The sequence below is a fragment of the Penicillium solitum genome (assembly GCF_028829755.1).
Source record: "Penicillium solitum strain IBT 25940 chromosome Unknown utg000005l_segment0_segment0, whole genome shotgun sequence".
In the NCBI taxonomy this organism is placed as follows: domain Eukaryota; kingdom Fungi; phylum Ascomycota; class Eurotiomycetes; order Eurotiales; family Aspergillaceae; genus Penicillium; species Penicillium solitum.
The window spans coordinates 2648658-2670329 of record NW_027072125.1 but is presented as its reverse complement, the minus strand read 5'-3'; the positions used below and the strand labels follow the sequence as shown (position 1 = coordinate 2670329).

At 45.8% G+C, this 21672-nt stretch overlaps 8 protein-coding genes across 8 annotated transcripts; 6 read left to right on the top strand and 2 right to left on the bottom strand.

Annotated features, from left to right (window-relative positions):
- Positions 1–400: 400 nt before the first annotated feature.
- On the top strand, positions 401–2031 carry N7455_008617 (uncharacterized protein). The gene is made up of 3 exons (XM_040962405.2): positions 401–644; positions 764–845; positions 907–2031. The coding sequence occupies exons 1-3, from the start codon at positions 556–558 to the stop codon at positions 2023–2025; spliced, it is 1290 nt and encodes a 429-aa protein (XP_040807153.2). The 5' UTR covers positions 401–555; the 3' UTR covers positions 2026–2031.
- A 190-nt stretch (positions 2032–2221) lies between these two features.
- Positions 2222–2734, bottom strand: N7455_008616 (DUF1993 domain-containing protein; the record flags this gene model as incomplete). Its single annotated transcript, XM_040962395.1, has 1 exon — positions 2222–2734. One exon carries the CDS (start codon positions 2732–2734, stop codon positions 2222–2224), a length of 513 nt encoding a protein of 170 aa, XP_040807156.1.
- A 1012-nt stretch (positions 2735–3746) lies between these two features.
- Positions 3747–4978, top strand: N7455_008615 (Zn(II)2Cys6 transcription factor domain-containing protein; the record flags this gene model as incomplete). The annotated part of the gene is made up of 2 exons (XM_040962397.2): positions 3747–3815; positions 3866–4978. The coding sequence occupies 2 exons, from the start codon at positions 3747–3749 to the stop codon at positions 4976–4978; spliced, it is 1182 nt and encodes a 393-aa protein (XP_040807155.2).
- A 502-nt stretch (positions 4979–5480) lies between these two features.
- Positions 5481–6560, top strand: N7455_008614 (zinc-binding alcohol dehydrogenase family protein; the record flags this gene model as incomplete). Its single annotated transcript, XM_040962406.2, has 1 exon — positions 5481–6560. The coding sequence occupies one exon, from the start codon at positions 5481–5483 to the stop codon at positions 6558–6560; it is 1080 nt and encodes a 359-aa protein (XP_040807161.2).
- Positions 6561–7628: 1068 nt separating this feature from the next.
- Positions 7629–8399, top strand: N7455_008613 (SDR family oxidoreductase; the record flags this gene model as incomplete). The annotated part of the gene is made up of 1 exon (XM_040962398.1): positions 7629–8399. The coding sequence occupies one exon, from the start codon at positions 7629–7631 to the stop codon at positions 8397–8399; it is 771 nt and encodes a 256-aa protein (XP_040807162.1).
- A 1699-nt stretch (positions 8400–10098) lies between these two features.
- On the top strand, positions 10099–11435 carry N7455_008612 (uncharacterized protein; the record flags this gene model as incomplete). The annotated part of the gene is made up of 4 exons (XM_040962399.2): positions 10099–10290; positions 10357–10500; positions 10552–10622; positions 10691–11435. 4 exons carry the CDS (start codon positions 10099–10101, stop codon positions 11433–11435), a joined length of 1152 nt encoding a protein of 383 aa, XP_040807160.2.
- A 625-nt stretch (positions 11436–12060) lies between these two features.
- Positions 12061–13223, top strand: N7455_008611 (uncharacterized protein; the record flags this gene model as incomplete). Its single annotated transcript, XM_040962394.2, has 3 exons — positions 12061–12279; positions 12332–12958; positions 13035–13223. Coding segments are annotated over 3 exons (1035 nt in total), but the record flags the coding sequence as incomplete, so codon positions are not given.
- Positions 13224–19716: 6493 nt separating this feature from the next.
- Positions 19717–20746, bottom strand: N7455_008610 (alpha/beta fold hydrolase; the record flags this gene model as incomplete). Its single annotated transcript, XM_040960578.2, has 2 exons — positions 19717–20658; positions 20735–20746. 2 exons carry the CDS (start codon positions 20744–20746, stop codon positions 19717–19719), a joined length of 954 nt encoding a protein of 317 aa, XP_040808944.2.
- Between the last annotated feature and the right edge of the window lie 926 nt (positions 20747–21672).

The window sequence follows — 21672 nt, the reverse complement described above, 5'->3', positions numbered from 1 at the left end:
AAGAAGAAGATAGAGAGAATCTAACTCCTGTTTAGCAAAAACCTTGTGCGGTCACAATTGGTGGCCTGGGGGATCAGGCTACTAAACAAAAGTTAGTCAAAGTCCACCCGAAGACAGAGACCATCACAGACATGCTGTGCAGTGTCAACTGCTCCTCAAAGCCACTCAAAGTCCATCTATATGCCTCATTTCTCCTATAATCGTCTTCGTTGATCCTCCCTGATCAGATTTCTAGGGGGAATGTTTCTCCTAGATCGGGGCACTAATAGTTCACGCACAGCACAGGCTTGGATCGATTCCACAATTTTTTTATTATGGCCCCCCTGCCAATAGTCTTTTTTCTAAACTCAGATCCGCCCGACCCGATCGATCCTTCGAGGTGAAAATTCCCCGGGTAATTCCGTGCCCAATTTCACTTCTGAGTGTCGATAATATCTTCAACTCTCATATTCCCCAAGTCTCCTCTAGCAGGCTTGATGTTTACTCCGATGTTTACTCCTGCAACCTTGTGAGGTACATTCGTTTGACGAGGAGGGCGACCATTTCCCTGCCAGAATGGGAAACGTATCGCCCACGCCCCACCAACTGCTGGTAGAAGCCGTGGTCTTTTGGAGTATTGGGGTGGTACTCTACATTGGCCGAATGTATGTGTGAACTATCTGTACCTTGAACATGGAAGATAATTAAAAGAGACACTGACTTTATGAGCAGAGCGTCCCGGTTAATGTCAAATATATCAATCCAGGGGATATCATGTATGCAGAATTGCTTCCTTTCGCTTGAGCCATAACTCACCAGCTCAATCGCACATTCCAGGGGACGATTATGTGATGACGGCAACATTTGTAAGTCCCCTGTTTGGCCCAATTCGTGACCCTCGACTGACTAAGGATCCGATCCCGATAGTTAATATATACATCCTTGCTGATCTTGATTCAAATCTCCGCAAAATACGCGACAAACCTGATGGAGCCGAGCGACTACGATGAGGTACTCTCTGACCCCCAACAAGTTCACGATCGCATTATCGGAAGCAAGATTGTTATTGCGCTGGAACAATGTATGCTCTTTGTAACCTGGGGGGTGAAAGTCTGCCTGTTGATACTCTACTGGCGGATCACCAAGAACCTGCCCTCAAACCTCTATGTCAAGATTCTCGCCGCTTATGTGGCGCTTGGTTTCGTCGTGATTATGGTTACCTACTACGCCGTGTACTGCCGACCCTTCTCACAATATTGGGCCCTGCCAGTGTCGAATTTGCAGTGCGCCACGTACCAACACTATTCAATCACACAGGCAGTTTTCAATATTTCATCAGACGCCTTTGTGTTTGCCATTCCTATACCGCTTATCGTCAAAGCGAGGCTTCCACTACACCGGAAGATGCTGCTACTCTGCGTGATGAGCCTGGGTCTGTTCACGATCATTGCCGCCATCCTGAACAAATACTTCAACTTTGCCTCCCCCTTTACCACCGTGTACCAGATCTGGTATATACGTGAGGCTAGCACTGCTATCTTTGTCGCCAATATGATGTGCTGGTGGCCGCTCCTTCGGAAGCTGTTCGGTGTTAGAGCCTTCCAATATCACAGCACCCCTGGACGACCATCCCGGAGCACCGGCAACAAAGAAAACAATCCCTATTCGAAGGCCGCTAGCTCGCAGTCCCGCGCCTCCTTCTCGTTAACCCGCCCTTTTCATCTCTCTCGACCCAGTTTCCGCAGCTCGGCGAAGGGTACTACGCTCACTGGAGACAGCAATGCAGGACACTCTAGTCAAGATGCGATAAATCTGCCCACGGGTGGGATTATGGAGGATCCGGATCGCGTCGATAATATTCCGCTCCAAGTTTGGGGCAAGGGTAACGAACGAGGCACCGATATTGAAAACCTCACGACTCAGCAATCCATCGCAAAGTTTGAACAACGGGATCACGGGGCAGAAGTTCCTCTTGACGATCGGATTTACTGTACTCAGGAGTTTGACATCCGCTCTGACTCCAGGAGCGGACACTCGCCTACATGACATGGGTGTAAAAATATATATAATTCGTTGACTATACAAACTGCCCTGAGTCAATCCATAGATGCCTGCACAGTCTAATTTCTCTCACACATGACATGATATATACAACCATAGGGTGCAGAAATAGGGCTTCCCGTCCGCTCACCCATAGTTAAGTAAATTACATCATGGGCAACTGGTTGTGCTAAGGAAATCCTTAAGCGAATGCTCGAGAAGAGAAACCGACATAATAGTCCCGTTTACCCAGCGACACCCCCTCCTTCCGCAAAATGCCATACGCAGTGGTAAGATGGAAGTAAATATTCGGCAAGGCAATGGTATGGGCAAAGATAGCACCGCTGATTTCCGCCGCCTGCTCCGGGCCCAATTGAGTGAGCTTAAGCTTATCGGCGTGCTGGTCGACGACGTCTCTGTCGGCCTCGTTGAGCGCTTTGAGCACCTTCTCAATGCGCTCGTAGCATTCGGCATATGTTGTGGGTTTGCCCTCAGTGATTACCGGCTCCCGACCGGTCAGTCGGGCGACCAGGTTTTCTGAGAATTGTGTTGCGAGGCGCACTTGGTCGGTCACTGGATACATGTCCTCACATAGACGTGCATTGAGCAGATCGGTAGCATTAGGGTGTTTTTCGGCTTGTTGGAGAAAGTGGGACAGGGAGCCGAGGATGTGTTGGGACACCACGATGGTTCCGTCGTAGAAGGTGTGGACCATGTTGAAGTAAGAGGTTTGATGTATGAAATCGTGAGGGAACAGGTTTGAAGAGTTTGAGGGAAATGTTTCGAGGTCGAGCTTACATGGTCACTCCGTAGAGGGGTCGGAACTAACCATCTCTAGTTAGAATTGGGGGCTGAAAATGGTAGGGCGCTGAGGGGCAAGTTCACGTTTAGGCATTTTGTCTTTGTTGGGATAAACTAAGATATGGATCCACCTATGCTTACTTAGTTTGTATGTCTTATGTTTTGTTACATCTTGGTCCGAATCCTATATAAATTGCCGGAAATAGAGGTACACCTAGGTAGAGATACATAGTTGTTACTGCGTGCTGATTGGCCATAAAAAATGACACCGGCAGTCGTTACCTTTATGAGGTAAATGCATGTTGGCTGTCAAACACGTAAAGGTCCAGTGAATTCAACCAATTGAACGCTCCAGTCCAGGATAGATCTAAGTAAATGAGAAAGCCGCCATGAGAGTCTGATGTTTGCTCGCCACGGGCTGCCATAGAACTTGGTCCAAAATAGCCAAAGGTAATTACTCTATCGAGAAACGCATGATACCCAGGCTTAGGAGAACAGGAGAGAGGGCCTAAAAATTAGTATCAAGTTGTTCAGACAAAGCAAACTATCAGAAATCATAGCAATCCTTACACTAGTAATAGGAGCTGCTACACAATACATATTGAGTGCAGACGTCACCGAGAATAGTAGGCCACAGTATATTGATTGGCTGGATGAGGATAGATGGTTGATTTGAAGAAGAATATTAACTGGGTGTCTTTCATAGATCCCGACACCTCTACGGAGTAGATCCGTCACAACATATGCCGGATAGCACTAGTCCCGAAATAGTTTAGTGGGTCTGGGTCAGATACCCCCTTCCGCCCTTCGGTGACATCGGCGATCAATCCGCTCATGCTGAATTTTAACCTTTTATCTTTTGGTGCTCTCTCAGAGGCACTCATGTAGAACAACCGTTGTGATATCAGAAGGAATGCAGGTCTGAGATGGTCTATCGACGCTCGCACAACAAATCCCGCCATGGCTGTACCAATTGCAAGCGAAGGAGGGTGAAGGTATGCAGAACATCCCTTTATCAACATCCACTCGCTGACCCCAGACCTAGTGTGATGAGCAACGACCAAATTGCACTATCTGTACCCAGCGACAGGAAGAATGTGTCTACAGCTCGGAGGTTCCCTATTTCTTCGCCGGCAAACAGTCGCGAAAGCCCTCGCGCAATAAACAGTCTCCAACCACAGGCCAGACGTCAAATGCCACCTCCGTCTCTGAAGATGAGGCATCAACGCTTTTTCATCAGATAGGGTCAGCACAGATTTCCACCGGTCCTGTGTTGAATATGGAGGAGTTGGAACTTGAGCTGCAGTGGATCATGCAAACCCACAAACTCCTTGCCCGCAATGAAGAAACCCGAAAGGTCTGGGAAATTCTGGTTTTGCAAGAGGCTTTACAAGAAGCTTTTCTCATGCACGGCATCTTGGGCCTATCCGCTCTACATTTGTCGCACCTTCGCGCCGACAACAGCCAAGCGAAGTGGCTGAGTATCGCGATGTCGCACAAGAATGTGGCCATCTCCATGTTCTCGGAGCAACTGTCCAATATCGACAGATCTAATGTCAAAGCAATGATGAGCTTCGCCGGTCTTGTTGTGGCATTCGGCCTAGGAAGTGCACTCACTTCCGGCTCTCCCGAAGGCCCGAGCCTCAATTCCTTAATTGAAATCTTCACCCTCTCCCGCGGAGTGCAGGCGGTCGTTAATGCTGAGCCTGAATTTCTCCGACAGAGCAACTTTGCTCCGCTTTTTGACGTGACTCCGCCACAAGTTTCTTGGCCTGATCATGTCCTCGCTGCGTTTGATCGTCTCGAAAAATTGAACGTACAATGTGGGCAGCAATTTGCTCATCATAATACTGCCGTCTATGAGTGGGTCATAAAGTATTCCCGCGAACTGGCAGCCTTCACATTGCTACAGCCTACGTCTATGACCCTTGCTGGTGGCTTTGCTATTCGAGCTCCTGAGGTCTATCTAAGCGATCTCACAAACAGGCAACCATATTCCTTGGTTGTGCTGGCTCATTATTGTGGCTTCTTGCATATGGCCCGGGAGAATTGGTGTGTGGGGTCTTGGGGTCGTGTGGTTTTAGGAGAAATTCAACAGTTACTTCCCCCAGACTGGCAACACCATATTGAATGGCCCGTTAAGCAAGTTTGGGAGTAGCACGCGATCAAACAACGATATATCTGAAATACTCGCTTCATAAACCTTGCTATTCAAATAGGATGAACAAAATTATTCATTGTGACAATGTGATTGCGGCGACGACTTCTTACCAATCTTAGAAGAGTGGGGAAACACATCGTATTCGGGACTAGCGCTCGTACTCGTACAATATGCCACTTGCGACCTCGGGAGGCACCCATGGATCCATGGATCCAGGAGCCACCCGATGGGACGAGCCAATCAAGTAAATCAAAAAGATTAATCATCAACTCTGTGGAATGTATATGTTTAGTGAATAGTAATCATGCCGACCGTGGTGACGCTACCACTGTTAACACTTTGTAGGACTTCAAATTACCTCATTAGACGCGGCTGGTATAATGCCCCGTCTGATATCTATACTTATTGCTTGCTATAAATCTTCACAAGTGCTGAGTATATCATGCAACACTTCAAATAAATTTCCTCTCTCGTTTTCTATTACAGTCTCTCAAACAACATGAAAGCTCTCGTGGCAACTCGATCTCTGCCAAAGCAAATACTGAATCTCGCCTCTGGCTCTTCATTAGGCCAATGTGCACGAGTCACGGACCTACCGATTCCCCAAATCACCGACGGTGAGATCCTGGTACGAGTGCGTTATGTTGCCCTCAACCCAATAGACTTCAAGGATATCGACTTCCTTTCTCCAAATAAAAGTCTAATCGGCTGTGATTATGCCGGGGAGGTATCTGAGGTTGGGAAAGCCATGGCGGGCCGCTGGAAAGTCGGGGACAGAGTAGCTGGTTTCGTACATGGTGGCCAGTACCCTGATGTCGGCTCTTTTGCTGAATATTTGAAAGTCGATGGGGAGCTCGCTTGGAAGATACCCGATGCAATCAGCCATTCTGAGGCTGCAACATACGGGATTCCAGCAGCTACTGCCGTGCTTGCACTCTCGTATCTTGATATCCCCTGGGAAGATATCTCCACTGGCTCAAAAGCAAACTTATCTGAAAGAACGCCAATTCTCATTTATTCGGGTGGCTCTAATGTGGGATTATTTACTATTCAATTCGCAAAACGGGCTGGTCTTCATGTTGTTGTGACAGCATCTCCACGGTCCTTCGATCTTGTCAAAAGCTACGGTGCAGACGCCGTATTCGATTACCAATCACCCACCGCGATCAGCGAAATTTCCAAAGCCTATCCAAACATCACTAAGGCTTTGGACTGCTTTTCGGAAGGAAAGTCTTCTCAATTCTGCGCGGACGTGTTGTCAAAAGGGCGAGTTATAACACTGCTTGATCAAGGCAAGCCGAAAAAGCTAGATACTGAGTACAAATTCCTCATGGTTTACACTGTTTTTGGCCGCCCATTTTCTCTGCTGGCACCATTGGGTCCCGCGTTTCCAGTTGTACCCAACGACTACAAAGTTCTAAGCCAGCTTTATGCCGACCTGGACCGATTGTGCCATGATGTGAAGGCACCACCTGTCACAGTGACGAGAGGAGGATTTGATGGGATATTGGAAGGCCTTCAGAAACTTCGCAAAGGAGAATCCCGCGGCACCAAACTTGTTTTAGAGCTTTCAGAGTGATATATCCTTCATATAAAACATAATGCTGAATCGCTTCGGTAACGGCTTGTACCCCGCATGTAAATCCCTTCTAGAAAGCCAAAAATATCCTCGCGATTACGAGAACCTATTGGAAAAGCAGAGGAATTGTGACGATGGGCAGAGCGCGAGTTGAAACAATATCGCTTTTAGTAGTTATAGAACGGGATGTGTACCGATGGTGCTAGTTACTTGCGTGTTGGTTTCAGGTGGTATAGGACTTCACACGAAGTACTTCCTGATGGTTTGCTCAGAACCTACTAGTTCAAGATTAAGCAACTCTTTTGCTCAAGGTACATCAAGGAATAGCTACGACGAAAGAACGTATCTAACACATTTTTATTCGTCATATAGATAACAAGCTGACACCGGCATAGTGATTACCCAGAAGCGTTGCCGTATGAGAAAATCGGTCGACGGTTTGGCATTTGGCAATGAGTGGGACGTACCTTGGATACTGATATCAACAGGTCTACGGAGTCTGCACCGGATAGAAGGTGATTGTGGGGCAGGTGACGGGTAGTCATTGTACCGAGACCCGAGTATCAACCAGAGTTGAAGTGGAACCCAGAATACTTGGATGTCTTGACAGCCAGGAAGGTATGAAACATACTTCGCAGTTTTATCAGTGAGAAGAAGGGGTTATCTGACGAATGAGCACATTTAATGGGTCTTGAGGTAGGTTCCTTCGCGCTCTGCGCCTGACGTAACAACTCTAAAGAAGGACTGAGTAACCACACGGCTCGGAGAAAAGCACTTTGTCCTGATTGATAAGCAAAACGGATGGTCAGAAATAATGTTGAATCATCACGTCCTTAGAGCTATGGTGTGATACAGGTAAAGGCGATCTCTCGGCTCGGAGTCGGTGGAATAATCCTCTTTCTTGGCATATACTAACCAGATCGCAGGAGAAGAATGATTAGGTGTCTAGATATTCCTTCTTCCAGATAATTATAAATATACGTAACCTCCCCAGAAAGAAATATTTTATACATACCCAGACTTCCTCAGATCAAGCGACTTCTCCTAGACACCAAATATCTTCTCACAATGACTGCCCCAACTACCTACCTTGTCACCGGTGCAAACCGAGGCATTGGACGAGGCTTTGTCCAGACATTCCTACAAAGGACTGCCACCATTGTTATTGCGGCCGTCCGAGATCCGTCGAGCGCATCATCCAAGAACCTCCAGGACCTCCCAAAAGGCGCTGGCTCCAAGTTGATCATTGTCAAGCTTGACTCCTCAATCAGCACCGACGCCGCAGAAGCGGTGGCACAGCTCCAGACCGAACATGGTCTGTCCTCTATCGATGTCGTTGTTGCCAATGCCGGTATCTCGGTAGGTGGCGCGCCTGTCCGCCAGACAACCGCTGCGAACATCGCCGAACATTTCATTGTGAACACGACTGGTCCTGTGACGCTATTCCAGGCTACTGCCGATCTTCTCCAGGCTAGCAAGACTGGAAGTCCTATCTTCGTCGCAATCTCAACTCTTATTGGGTCTATTGGATCTATGGAAGCCCTTGCAGGCTTCCCGTCCACTCAAAGCCCATACGGCGGGAGTAAGGCGGCGTTGAATTGGTTTGTTCGTCGCCTTCACTTTGAGGAGCCTTGGTTGACGAGCTTTGTCTTCCATCCCGGCCTGGTGGAGACGGAGCTTGCTCAGGCAGCTGTTGAAGGGTTAAGCATCAAGCTCTCAGATCTCGGCGCAATTTCAGTCGAGACCAGCGTATCTTCAATGGTGAAGACTCTGGACGCGGCCTCTAGAGAGACCAGTGGCACGTTCCAAAATTATGATGGTTCTGTTCTGCCTTGGTAGAAAGGTATCATTGCGATGTTTGCACCAAGCGCAATCAGTTGAATTTATTGTTTGGCATCTCTTTCGTATGCATCTTTGTCTCTATGTTGTCTCTCCCCTTTGTCGGATATCATGTAGAAATGTGAGGTGGAAGGATTCAGTTGTGGTGTTTGTATTGTTCGGAGATTTGCATTGTTTGCACTCTTCGAATGATTCGGAACGGAGGAGCCAATCCCTTCTCTCCCTTTGTCTCCCCCCTGTACTGATTTCGAATGAAATGCACTCTTATCGCTGAGAAGTTCTGGCTAGTCGCATTTGTCGAGTAATACGTTCATCAAACATGTCTCCTTCAAGGCGTGAACCGATGGGCAATTTTATGAACTACCTCCACTTCACTTCCAAATTTTATATATCGGTGCTAGTACAGTTTGCCTCTATGGAGAAATCCACCATTACTCTAGAATACGGTGCAAAATAGCATGGCAATAGGCTAAAATCACAATATTGAATGGCGTAAGCTCCCTGACAAGCTCAAAAAATCGAGGTAGACTATGAAAAATCTACAATGACCCTGCCACCAGCACGTTTCCTTCCCTAACGCCTACTTATACCAAAGTCGACCGTTTCCCTAGCCAGGGTTTGATCGTGACGGCTAGCTATGATAGTCTAGCGGTGAAGGAGAAAAATTTGGCCGCTCGGCTGCGGGAAACCCCTGGTCGTATCGTTGTTTCTGAGGGGATGGGAAGGTGTAACCATGCTTTGGATAAAATGGCTAAGGGACGTTTGAATAATGGGAAGCAAAGGAAAGGGTTTATGAGCTAGCTAAAAGTATGTGGATATGTATATAAGTTATACTTCATTTTCATCTGATATTATTTATATGGCGGCGTGAAGTTGAGCAGTCGAAGATATATTCATACCATTTACTGTCTCCGATACAAGTTTGAGGCATGGACTGTTGTTGTGCTCTCAAGGTCCTTACCCTGGATCCACTTTCCCAGGATAAGTTCAATTTTTCCATCTAACCTCCTAAAAGCTCAAGCAAGGCGCCTATAAATTCATAAATGCTTCATTCAACATTATCTTAGGGTAACTAACCCTTCACCTCATGATTAGTTCCTACAAGTAATATGATACATACGACCATAGGGTGTGGAAAACAGGGCTTCCCGTCCGCTCAGCCGTACTTAAGCCACACGCCGGTGAGTTAGTAGTTGGGTGGGTGACCACCAGCGAATCCTCACTGTTGTATGTTTTTTAGTATTTTAATACTTACTGATTGTAGTAAAATCCGCTTCACAACACCCACCCATATGAAAATTACACTCCCGGTTTTTTTTTTACTGGAAGTCCGCTATTGCAGAGGTCCGCACACTCCTTGACGCGCATTCCGATTAGAATGCCGCCTCAATCGATCATGGCGCGAAACTTTACAATGACTCAAGGGTCGACCTTTGATTCGCGGGTACTCTGCCGATAGTGACAGTGAACGCTTTTTGTGGAAATGGAGGTTGCATTCCTGGCCCGCACGCCGTTTTTGACAATGGGGGTTTGAAAGTAACAGGTCGCATGTAGTAGGAATGCAGGACAAACCCATCTATATGATCCCCAGTAATTTATCAAAATTTGACGACGCTTATCCCATCATTCTGATGCATATAATTCATTCAAACAATCCCTTCTTTTATTAGCATCCTTGCGGTGTTTGCGGTGTCTCACAATGACTGCTCAATTGCCTTACAAAACCCGCAAGATAATTCCAATTGCTATCGCAGTATTTCTTGCGTATGTACTACTGTCATTTGTTATCAGAGACACTGGAGAAACTGTGTGGCCGCATGAATTGTCACGGCTTTCACGAGGTGGCATACGTGATGGAGATTTCGACCACATCTCAAACACCACCCTTGGGGTGAGTATTCGCTTCATGGATTCTACATGATCGACTGATTTGAGTTTGACTAATTTCTTTTATCAGTTTGAGCACATATATGCTATTGGTTTAAAAGAGCGCACAGACAAGCGTGATTTTTTAACAGTATCAGCCTCGGTCTCCGGCTTCGAAGTTGATTGGGTTGACGGAGTTCGCTCACAAGACTTACAGCAGAAAGCGCTACCAAACGTATGTATTCAGATCCTTACTTCATAAAGCACTTACTGATATTCGAGGAAGGGATACAACCTTTCAACCATGGAGCCCAATGCTATTGGATGTTGGCGCGCTCACATGAATGTCTTGAACAGGTATAGTTGGCTTCTTATCCTCTCTGGTTTCAGATATTTGATCTAATATTCGAGTGTGTGGAAATCAGTGTCATTGCCAACTCTTATTCCACCGCCTTGGTACTAGAAGATGATGCCGACTGGGACGTGAACATCAAGGCACAACTCCGTGAATTTGCTCGTGGTCTTCACTCGCTGAAAGGGGATAAAAATGTATCCAAGCAGGCCCCTTATGGAACTGATTGGGATCTTCTCTGGATTGGAGGATGTTCATCAGGGCCACATGCGAATGAAACTCAATTCTACGCCATACCTGACGACCCAACAGTCCCAAGGGTCGAACGTCGAGGCACATGGCTTGGCCCTCTGGACAGCTGGAAAGATGTGTTTCCTGAAGACTCCACGCGATTCATTTACCGCGCTCAAGAAGGCTGTTGCACTTATGGATACGCAGTCACAATCAGAGGTGCGAAAAAGATCCTTACCGCTCTAGCCATCGATCACATAGAGGCCCCAGTTGACAATGCTATGTCTGAGTTGTGCGGCGGCCTTGGTGATCGTGAGCGTATTGAGTGTTTCGCCCCATTCCCCAATCTCATCGGAACATATAGACCAGCGGGTCCAGCATACAAAGATTCCGATATTAATAGCGGCGACCAAAGTATTCACGAAGAACAAGCTTATAACCTTGTATACAGCACGCGACGCAATATTCACAGATTGATTTCTGGAGCAGAAACTGTCTTTTCACAATGGGGTGAGGAATCACCATGGTCACCAGGAGAAGTGAATCCGAAGGAGCTTGTTTATCCCCGGGGCTATCATTTTCACTAGTTTTTTTTTTGCAGTTCTCTTTTCATTTTGTGGCGTGCTGTGCTGCTGCTGATTTTCTCTTCAAAATGGATCAAAATAACCGTTTTAATTTTCCTTTTCTCTTCCTTTTACTTTTCGATTTTCCGATTTTGTTAAAATGGTGCATTTATTTAGAGAAACCGTTGCATTGAAGAAGTGAAACACACCCATTCCAGGAACAGATATAACGCATTTGTAATATAAGATTGGATTAACTGTCTGGTCTCCGAAGTTTTATGATTTGAAAATATCCTTCGTAACACAAGATATCCATCACAGCGACCAGTTGTAGTAATTGCTTAACATTAGCAAGTGGCTATTTAAAAAGGCGTGCTTTTCGGGAGGAAAAAGGGGGGACAATCTAACCAAGAGGGAGAATATAAGGAATAGAAAAAGAAAAGAAAAAAGATTGCCGGTCCAATACTACGGTATTTGCGGGACGGGGGACGAAGGTGATATCAGTTCCCATCTGGCTGCAAACGTCAGTTCAAGAGATTGTTAATTCTGTGTGATCACCAACCTCAAATGGCTTAATTATACGTTTAGCTAAGTTCTTTCTACAATCACATATTGTTCAGAAGTTTGCTCCTGCTTACTCCATTCAAAAATGTTTACCTTTCGTGAACTCAGATCAAAACTCAAGGTGGTAGAAGGATGGTCTCGCGACTACTTTACGTCGGACACGGAGGAATTGAGCCTTCTTGAAAAAGTTGATGATTCGGCATCTCAATCTCTCGAGGATCTATCAGATGACGAAGACAGAGCCCCTGGAAAGCTCCGCCTGGTGCTGTGCATCACGACCAATATCGTATCGACAGTTTCAATAGTAAGTGAGCATCAAAGAGTCACACATATTCTCTTTTGCTAATAATCTGTAGGTTTTCACAAATAAGTACATTTTCTCCAACGAAACTCTACGCAATTGTCAAATGGCCTTTGCGTCTTATCACTTTTTCATTACCGCTCTCACTTTGTGGGTAATATCGCGGCCGTTCTGCGGTGCTTTTGTCGCCAAATCAGTCTCTGTTCGTCGGAATGTTCATCTGATCGTTCTTACGTGCGCTCAAGTCGTCCTTCAAAACATCTCCCTAGCAAATTCGTCTATTATATTTCACCAGCTCGTGCGACTATTACTCACGCCTGTAACTGCTTTACTGGGCTTCCTACTCTATCGCTCTGCCATTCCCAAGGCAGCCATTCTTCCAATGATTATTTTGTGTGGAGGTGTGGGAATTGTATTCTGGTCCGATTCATATTCCGCGCCTAATACAGCCGTTGAAACATCTTCCAAGGGTGTTATATGTGCATTTACTGGTGTCATTGTCAGCGCCTTTTACACATCACTGGTTGGAAGGTACCAAAAAAAGTTGCAGGTGAACAGCATGCAGCTCTTACTCAACCAAGCACCAATGAGCGCCAGCTTACTTTTGTGTATGGTCCCCATTCTTGATACACCGCCCACAACCACGGGACTTTCACTATCATTATACGTCGCGATTATCGCAGTGAGTACTTTTAAATTAACGCTACCCTTCCATAGCGTCAAAGCTCTGATCGTTAACCGACTAACCTGTTTACTAGAGTGGTTTCTTTGCTTGTCTCGTCAACGTGTCACAATTTGCTGTAATTGACGCTGTGGGTCCCGTTAGCAGCACGGTCACTGGGCATTTGAAGACATGCACGATTGTGGGCCTGGGTTGGTTCCTAAGTGACCACTCTATCTCGAAGCACAGTATTGCAGGGATTCTCATTACTTTGCTTGGGATGTGTTTGTAAGTCTTGACTTCCATCTCAAAATATACCCCCCTCTGATCAATCATTTCTTTTGGAAAGGTACGTGGTTGCTATTCTCCAAGGACGCAGATGAAATATACTGGTTTTGTGGGTTTTTTTATCCACTGCCAAGCAGCCCACATCCGCGTACGAAATTGTGGGAGCAACTGGACATAATTGGGATCGGATTTATGGAACAAGATTATGACAAGATCATGTCTAACCCGCAGGCCATCCGCTACGTGATCAACTTTATGTACCGAACAGGTCTTCTTCCAGTATATCACACTCGAGGAGGAGGACGACGACGACGACGAACTGACAGGCCCCACGGCAATGGATTTAAGTGTGGAAGACGATGGGTATTAGCCAATGACGACAATTGATGCTGGGAAACGAGAACTCAACCAAAGTCGACGAACATGCCAGCTAACTGGCCAGGTCAACATCACTATCAGTTGAAACTGAGGCAGGGGAGGATGCAGAGGATGTGAAGGGAGAGTGAAAAGTAAGAAGTGGGAGAGGGAAGATGGGAGATGGAGGGTGCACTCCATGCAGTCGTTATATGCTAGTTTCTTATGTATGGGTTTGGGGATTTGTGGGGTTTTGCAGGTTACAGGAATGGGCTGATTCCGCACTATTTACGATCAGCATCTGTATACTCTACGGGATGCTCTGCGTGGTTCCAGCTCGGCGTTTGGCTTCGAGTTCTTGCTTCAGTTGGATAAGGCACCGGCATAGTTATACGCCACTAGTTAGAATGCAACAGGTTAATTGAACTTTGATTGATCGATTGATTGAAGCGGCCCACACCCCTATACTATGACAGTACTCAAGCGATCTGCGTTTCAAAAAAGGGTCAAGCAGATGTGAAGAGATTTTTTTCGTTTCCTATTCGGTATTCACGTGTCCATAGCTTCCTCCCATATACCAATCAATGCCTTTAGCCTATAGGTAATACACAAGGAGAAAAAATAAATCTGATGAGGCATGACGCTGAGCGTCAAACATATAAAACAGCCCGAGAAGGCTGGTCGTACCAGGAATGTAATTACTTGTCTAGAGGAAGATGACGCAAGAGGTAGCCGAATGGTTAGTATTCTGTGGTTCTCAATTACTCTGTAAATCGCCGAACTAACATGTTAAGCCTAGTGTTCCGTGTCATTACAATCTCAGGCGTTAAGTCCCGTGGCTGGAAACAATGCCTCCTTGTGACTACCAATCAACTCAAATTGCACGATGTATACGGCAGAAGCAATATTTCGCAATTGTACTCCTTCTTGATGGCCAATATGAGGCATTAATGCACCAAAACAAGTACGCAATGCGTTATACCATCATTGTGCAGTGCAGTAGCTAGGAAGTAAATACTATTCCAATAATGTAGTCACACAAGTCATTGCCGTAAATACATACGGAAATAAGATGGGGTCTGCTAGGTGTCAAGCCGATCACCTGCCGAGCTTGGAATTATATTATGCAGAGTTGATACGCCAGCGTAGTTGGCTGTTTCGGAATATAATGCCACCAAATTATAGGAGGTCTTTAGAATTAGTTGGCCGGCAATGATATTTTAGACCACTACGGCTTAGTAATACTATAGCCTAAGAGAAACTATACTAGCTCTAGCTTTATGAATATATACTCTGTACCCTTTTAAAGATTCAGCTAGTATAGTATACCCGGAGGTTGGGTTTCTTACTAAGAACGGGGTATATACTTTCCCTACATCTAAATGGCGTATCTCATTATTTAGAACGGTCCGGCTCGGATCTATTATTATAACCTATCGATCATTATACGATCTAGGTATAGTGGCCAGTAGACTATATATATTAGACTGCGACATCGCCCGTCCATGGGCACCTAGGAGGTGCCCATCGCCCGTCCACGGTGGGCGGTGGGCTATTTGGATTTTCCAGTGCCCGTCCATAACGCCCACCGCCCACGGGCATGCCCATCGTGGGCATGCCCATAACGCCCACCTCTATATAAAGTTGTCTTAAATATATATAAAAATTAGATATATAGTAAATTATAGTATATTTATTTATATATATCTTATTAAAAATCCGGAATTATGATTGTAAATACGTAAAAAATACATATTTAGTTGAAATATTTTGAAATTGTGCTTCCGAGAGGTTTGGAGGGTTTGCTTACTCTCCGTGCCTGAGGCCACAACTTATTGGTGCCTCAGGCGCTACATTCCTAGTAACGTAATCGGTAAGCGAGCCGGCCATGTAAGCCAGCCGGCCACCCAACCCAAAACGCGTCCATGATTTAGCACTTAGTTAGTTCAACCACCCACTATGCCACCAATTCGCTCCCAATCCTCTAGAAATTCAATAGAGCAAGAGGGTAGGATTCTGTTAGCTATCCAGGCTTTCAAGAATAAAGAAATCTCTTCAATTCGCGAAGTGGCGCGCCGTTTTAATATACCACGTTCAACGCTTCAAGACCGATTACGGGGCCACCAAAATCGCGCGATTTCTCGCGCAAATTCATCTAAATTGACGGAAATCGAGGAGGAATCTCTTGAAAAATGGATTCTTTCTATGGATCTACGTGGAGCTCCCCCCGTCCTTCTACTGTTCGAGAAATGGCGAATCTTCTTCTCGAAAAACGTGGAACTACCCCGGTTATTTCGGTTGGCGAGAAATGGGTATATAACTTTGTGAAACGGCATCCTCTCCTCTCCTCCCGATTCTCGAGACGCTATAATTATGAGCGTGCGAAATGCGAAGACCCGAAAGTTATTGGAGAGTGGTTTGATCTTGTCCAAAAAACAATTCTTCAATTTGGAATCGATCCCGACGACGTTTATAACTTTGATGAGACGGGTTTTGCGATGGGATTGATCTCTACGGCGAAAGTGATTACGAGGAGTGAATATTACGGTCGGCGCTCGCTTTTACAACCTGGAAATCGTGAATGGGTGACTGCTATCGAATGTATAAATGCTTCGGGTTGGGCCCTCCCTCCGTGTATTATTTTTAAAGGCAAAGTCTTTATTGAATCATGGTTTGACGGCCTCCCGGAAGATTGGCGATTTGAAGTTAGTCCGAACGGTTGGACTTCTGATGAAATTGGACTTCGCTGGCTTAAAAAGCTCTTTATTCGGACGACTTCTTCGCGTACGAAGGGGATATATCGGCTCTTAATACTTGATGGGTATGGAAGCCATTTAACCCCGAAATTCGACGAGATTTGTGAGCAAAATAAGGTTATACCAATCTGTATGCCAGCGCATTCATCTCATCTTTTACAACCTCTTGATATCGGCTGTTTTGCGGTATTAAAACGATCATATAGCCGGATGGTTGAGATGAAGATGCGGAGCGGGATCAATCATATTGATAAACTTGACTTCCTCGAAGCATACCCCCTCGCACGAATTGAAGCTTTTAAATCGGAGACGATTAAAAATAGCTTTAGAGCCGCTGGTTTAATACCATTTGCGCCTGATCGAGTGATCTCAAAGCTAAATATTCGTCTTCGAACCCCTACCCCCCCTCCGAGTAGGGGAAGCGATTGGGACCCGAAAACGCCCTCGAATTACATCTAGACCTTGCCAACTCCCATGGGACTAAGAAAATTTTGGTCCCATTTCCTGGTCCCATCACTCCCATGGGACTAAGCTAAACCTATTTAAGTAATAAAATTACCTAAATAGACGAAGATCACCACTCTTGGCATGCCAAGATATTTTCATGGGAGTGGGTCCATGGGAGTTGGCAAGGTCTAATTACATCCAATTACAAAAGCAAGCTTCGTCAATTAAAGCATTGCTTCGTACAAGATCAAGGAGCCCCCCAAGTCCTCTCAATTCCGCTATAAACCAGGTTTTAAAGGCATGCCAAATCACTATGCAATCCGCCGCATTTCTTGAGAAGGAAGTTGGCGATTTACGCGCCGCCAACGAGAAGCAGAAGCAAAAACGGACTCGGTCTACTAGGACTATCGTCCACGAAGGGGATCTCTCAGTCCAGGAGGTTCGTGAGCTACGTGCAGAGCCATTTGAGACCCAAGTAATGCGTATCAATACCTATCGTGAGCAGGTTTCGCAAGGTTTACAACAATCTGTACGGGCCGGGCGAGCATGTGGAATATGTAGATTGCCAGGGCATAGAAGAGAGACATGTCCAGATAGAGAAACCAGCTAGTTGAATTAATTTAATGGCGTTGTGGTTGAGATAAATGCATTTAAAATTAATATATTAGGCTGGGTGGCCGGCTGGCTTACATGGCCGGCTCGCTTACCGATTACGTTAACGTTACTGGAGCAAGTACCTGGTAGCGAGTGCTTACTACTACTTGCTAGTTAGTAAGCACTCAGGGGTTTTATTGGAGGCCAAGCCCATGCTTGGCGCTGATGTAATACATTCTGCATTTAGCTAGTAATTAGTACTACCCAATGGAAACCATGCGATCCTAACAGAATCTCAAAATCTGTCCATAAAAATCACGTGTTACGCTAATTTTGCTTACTAAAAAGGCCCACGGGCGCCCACGACGCCCACGGCCCGTGGGCCTATCCATAGGGCCCATTTCCCGCTTATATAAGGCCCGTGGGCAATGCCCACCCGCCCGTCCATGGGCGATGTCGCAGTCTAAAAGGGAGTCAAAATATAGGTAGATAGAAACCTAGTCGTCTAGTAAGTTTACTCTATCTCTATATCCTATTCTTTCTTATATACGGTGATTTACTTTATAGAGGAGCTTCTTTTAACTGATAAGGTTATATATAGCACCGATAGCGGCGAAAACATTAAGTCCTCTAAAACCTCCCCTAAGAAGGACGTCATCCTTACTATCCAGAATGATAGCAACCTCGTTCTTTATAAGGGCGACCCGGTCTAGGCCACTTCGACTACACCTAGTGCTTAGTAAAATATCACCGAGAGACAGACGCTAGAAGTCGAGTATCTAAGTAAAGGATGGTATGAAGAAGCGGGAATAAAGGCAGGGAAGGTCTAGATTGACAAACTATAAATAAGTATTTACTTTAGTCACACGCTTGTTAAGAAATGAACGAAATCTACCACAAAATATCACCTTACAATCCTTTGAGGGCATAGTTGCCTTATTGTAAGAAGAGTAGAATTAGGGCGGATAGACGGTGCCATAAGGTGAGTTTGATATTGTTTCTGGCTTTTACCACCTAGAATCCCCCAATGCTATCCACAATATCACCTAGGTTTGTTTCCGGCGAAAACAGTAACAAAAGCGTCTAGGAAAGAAGGGGGGTGGAGAGTGGGTGGAGGTATGGTAAACCATAGCGACGACCAAGCAACAGGGAGGGGCATATAAACACTAAGAAGATATTTACTGTTTCCGCAAGCACAGATTTGCTAGACTTGACAGCGGTCTGAGGCCGGATTCTTTGCCAAACTGCATCAGTATCTGCGACAAGTCAGTTTTGGATATCCGTCCTAAGTGCCGTGCCTTGAATAGAGCGGAGAGCCGACTATGCCCGAACCGTGGGTGCTAGGTGACCACGGCCTTAGACATGCTGTTGTATGTTTTTGTTTTTTTGTTACTTTGAATCTATTTCCTACACATATCCTCTTGAAACTCATGGGACCTCCTTGGCTTTTTGGGTAGGGAGTAGGCAGATAAAATATGGAATCTGAGGACCTTCAACGGGGTCCGGGCCGTAGGCGTCAAAGTATGTCTGGTCTGACAAGCGACCGCTTCAGTCCAGTATTTATGGTAAAGAGAGGTCCAATTTGGAAAGTTTGGAAAGTTACAACATTGTTCCTACAGCGGGCACTTGATTCGTTGTAGTCCCCTAGGTTAGGCTTTCATATGGTATAACTAACCATTACCCGTAGAATGTATGGGTCTATAATATATATGTATATATATTTTAAAAAAGAAAAAGGAAAATAGGGATGAAGGAATGGAGATGAATTGTCGAAGAAGCAAGAAGCCATGAAACTAGAAAATGTTCTAACATGATTCGACGTCACGCGACTATTATAACATCTGTTCACAACTTGAATCTTTGATAGACTACGGAGAAATTGTTCGAACATATTCTCGTTAGGGCCACCTAGGCGAAGCTAAGACCCTAATTATGACGACTAATTATAAGATCAAGATTTCTCAAGGTAGCAAGCACCCTGACTACGTACGCTACCGGAATTTTAAGTTTAAGTTGGCTATGAGAGAAAAAAGCAAGGGCAAGCCAAGGCGATCAATCCTTATCAAGCGTTGGAAGCTACAAAAAAGAGGTTAACAGCAGGGCATCCACTCTACAAGATTATTTCGGATCGCATCATGCTAATAATCGAGGTATCTCATGGCAAAGGCTTTAAAGAGGGTAGAGGACATGTCTAGATGACAAATGGTATTGAGCACCAGGGAATCAAAAATGTATATAATGCGCAGAACCACTGTACAATCTTCGGCTGTCTAGAGAAATTGATGGCTGGTGAAAGCCTAGCATTGATTCTATGTAGGAGAAGCTGCGCCAAAAGCAATTTCACTGTGTTTGATTTCCCTCCAAGAACTCTAGCAGTCTATCTGCGACAGCAGATGGTTGCTCTTCGGGGAGAAAGTGCCCACAATCCTCAATCGCGCCTCCGGAAACGTTGGTCGCGAAGTTCTGGACCAAGCGAATCATGTCCGAACCGACGGAGTTGGCGCCACCTAAAGCTAAGACAGGGATGTCGAGTGGTGTTTTCGCATATTCCAGGTTCTGTTTGGTGCTGGTTTCAACAGCTCGATAATACTCGAACCCCCGACTCATTGCCCCTGGCCTTGAATAGGCTTGGATATAGCGTTCGAGTTGGTCTTTGGGCAAACCATCCGGATGAGCCGTCTTCAAATTGAAGAACCAGGTCAGTAGCTCCCGCTCACGACCGTGAGTCAGAATTTCAGGTAATTCAGGAAGCGCGTTGAACGAGAATTGCCAAAGGCGCATATTGGTCTGGCGAGACAACGGAAATTGAAGCTGAGGCATGAAACCTGGCACTCCCGCGTCTAGTATGCTGAGCGATTTGATTCTTGATTGAAATTGGGCTGCCCAAGGATAAGCAATCCATCCCCCCACATCGTGGCCAACTAGATGGTACTGTCTTTCTTTCAAGACATCGTGAATAGCTTCTGCCATGATTTTGCTCACGTTGGCAGTATCGTAACCATTGAGTGGAGGAAGCGAGTCACCTAAGCCCGGAGGATCGAGAGCGAAAAATTGATAATGTTTTGAAATGGGCTCGAATATATCGCTAAATGCCTCTGCTGTTTGTGGCCAGCCTGGAACGAGAATTAAAGGGGGACCTTGACCGCCAACTATAGCGCGGACTCCGTGGAGGAGACGCATGGCTTGCCATTTTGGTGTCATGATCTTGACGTCCGCTGGGTCGAGTGCGCGGATGAAGAGTGCGAAGGGCGGGCAATTGTCGGCACAGTAATTCCATGCGCGCTAGGTATGGTATTTCGGCAGATTTATATCATGTTGTAATGAGTCATGCACTAAATTGTGAGTCAAGGCAACGTACGTGTACCCACATGGATCGTGGTAGACTAAACTTATTTTAGTGCTTCAACTTCGGACTAGCGCTCCGGCAGTCTCTAGGTGCCTGAGCGCAAATGTATGATCTTCGTAGGCTGCTTCTTTAGAGAACAAGCTGTTTGTTTATCAATACTACCATAGTATACATTGTGCTCTATTTCCCGATTCCACATTGGTTGGGAGTATTCCCTTAGATTATCTCTGAGGGTTTTCCATGAATATACTTGATCGGCTACCGACTCACGCCTCGCTAGCTACGGACATGCTATGAGCTATCCTCAACAGCCAATTGGTCTACTATTTATGGTGACCTAAAGAGAGGAGAGCTGCAAGAAGCTCCGATTTACAACAAGGCATCTTTGTATAACTTCAAATCCCACCGACAGAAAGTTTTTTTTTTTTTTTTTTTTTTTTTTTTCCGCATACCACATATACTGGAAGGCTTACGGATATTGGATGAGTACGAAAAGGATGCCTGGAAGGGCTTACGAGAAGGAATTCAGGGACAAGCTTCCGGCTGGGAGCGGGTGGAACACGGCGGCTATGGGCCAAACGAAGATGCCAACCTGTGGCGGAGCCTTTACTCATATTACCACCTGCATCTAGCCATAGGCCAGACTCACGTGGTAGATGCACCAACCCTATCAATAGGGACTAGGGACTGCCATATTCGGTCCGCCCGGTGATGAGAACGATGGAGACCGAAACTAGTAAATCTCGGAGATAGCGGAGATATCTAGAAAACGTTATGTACATGGACTGTGAGTCATGGGGTCTTCCTTAGTTTTTACCGGAGACTTATGTACTTGATTGAAGGCTGGGAAGTGCGAACGGTGAAACTACCCGACCCATTCACCAATTGGAAATATATGTGTATATATTTTGGCGTAAACTCGTCTCATTTAATCCCAGTTGAAGAATAGC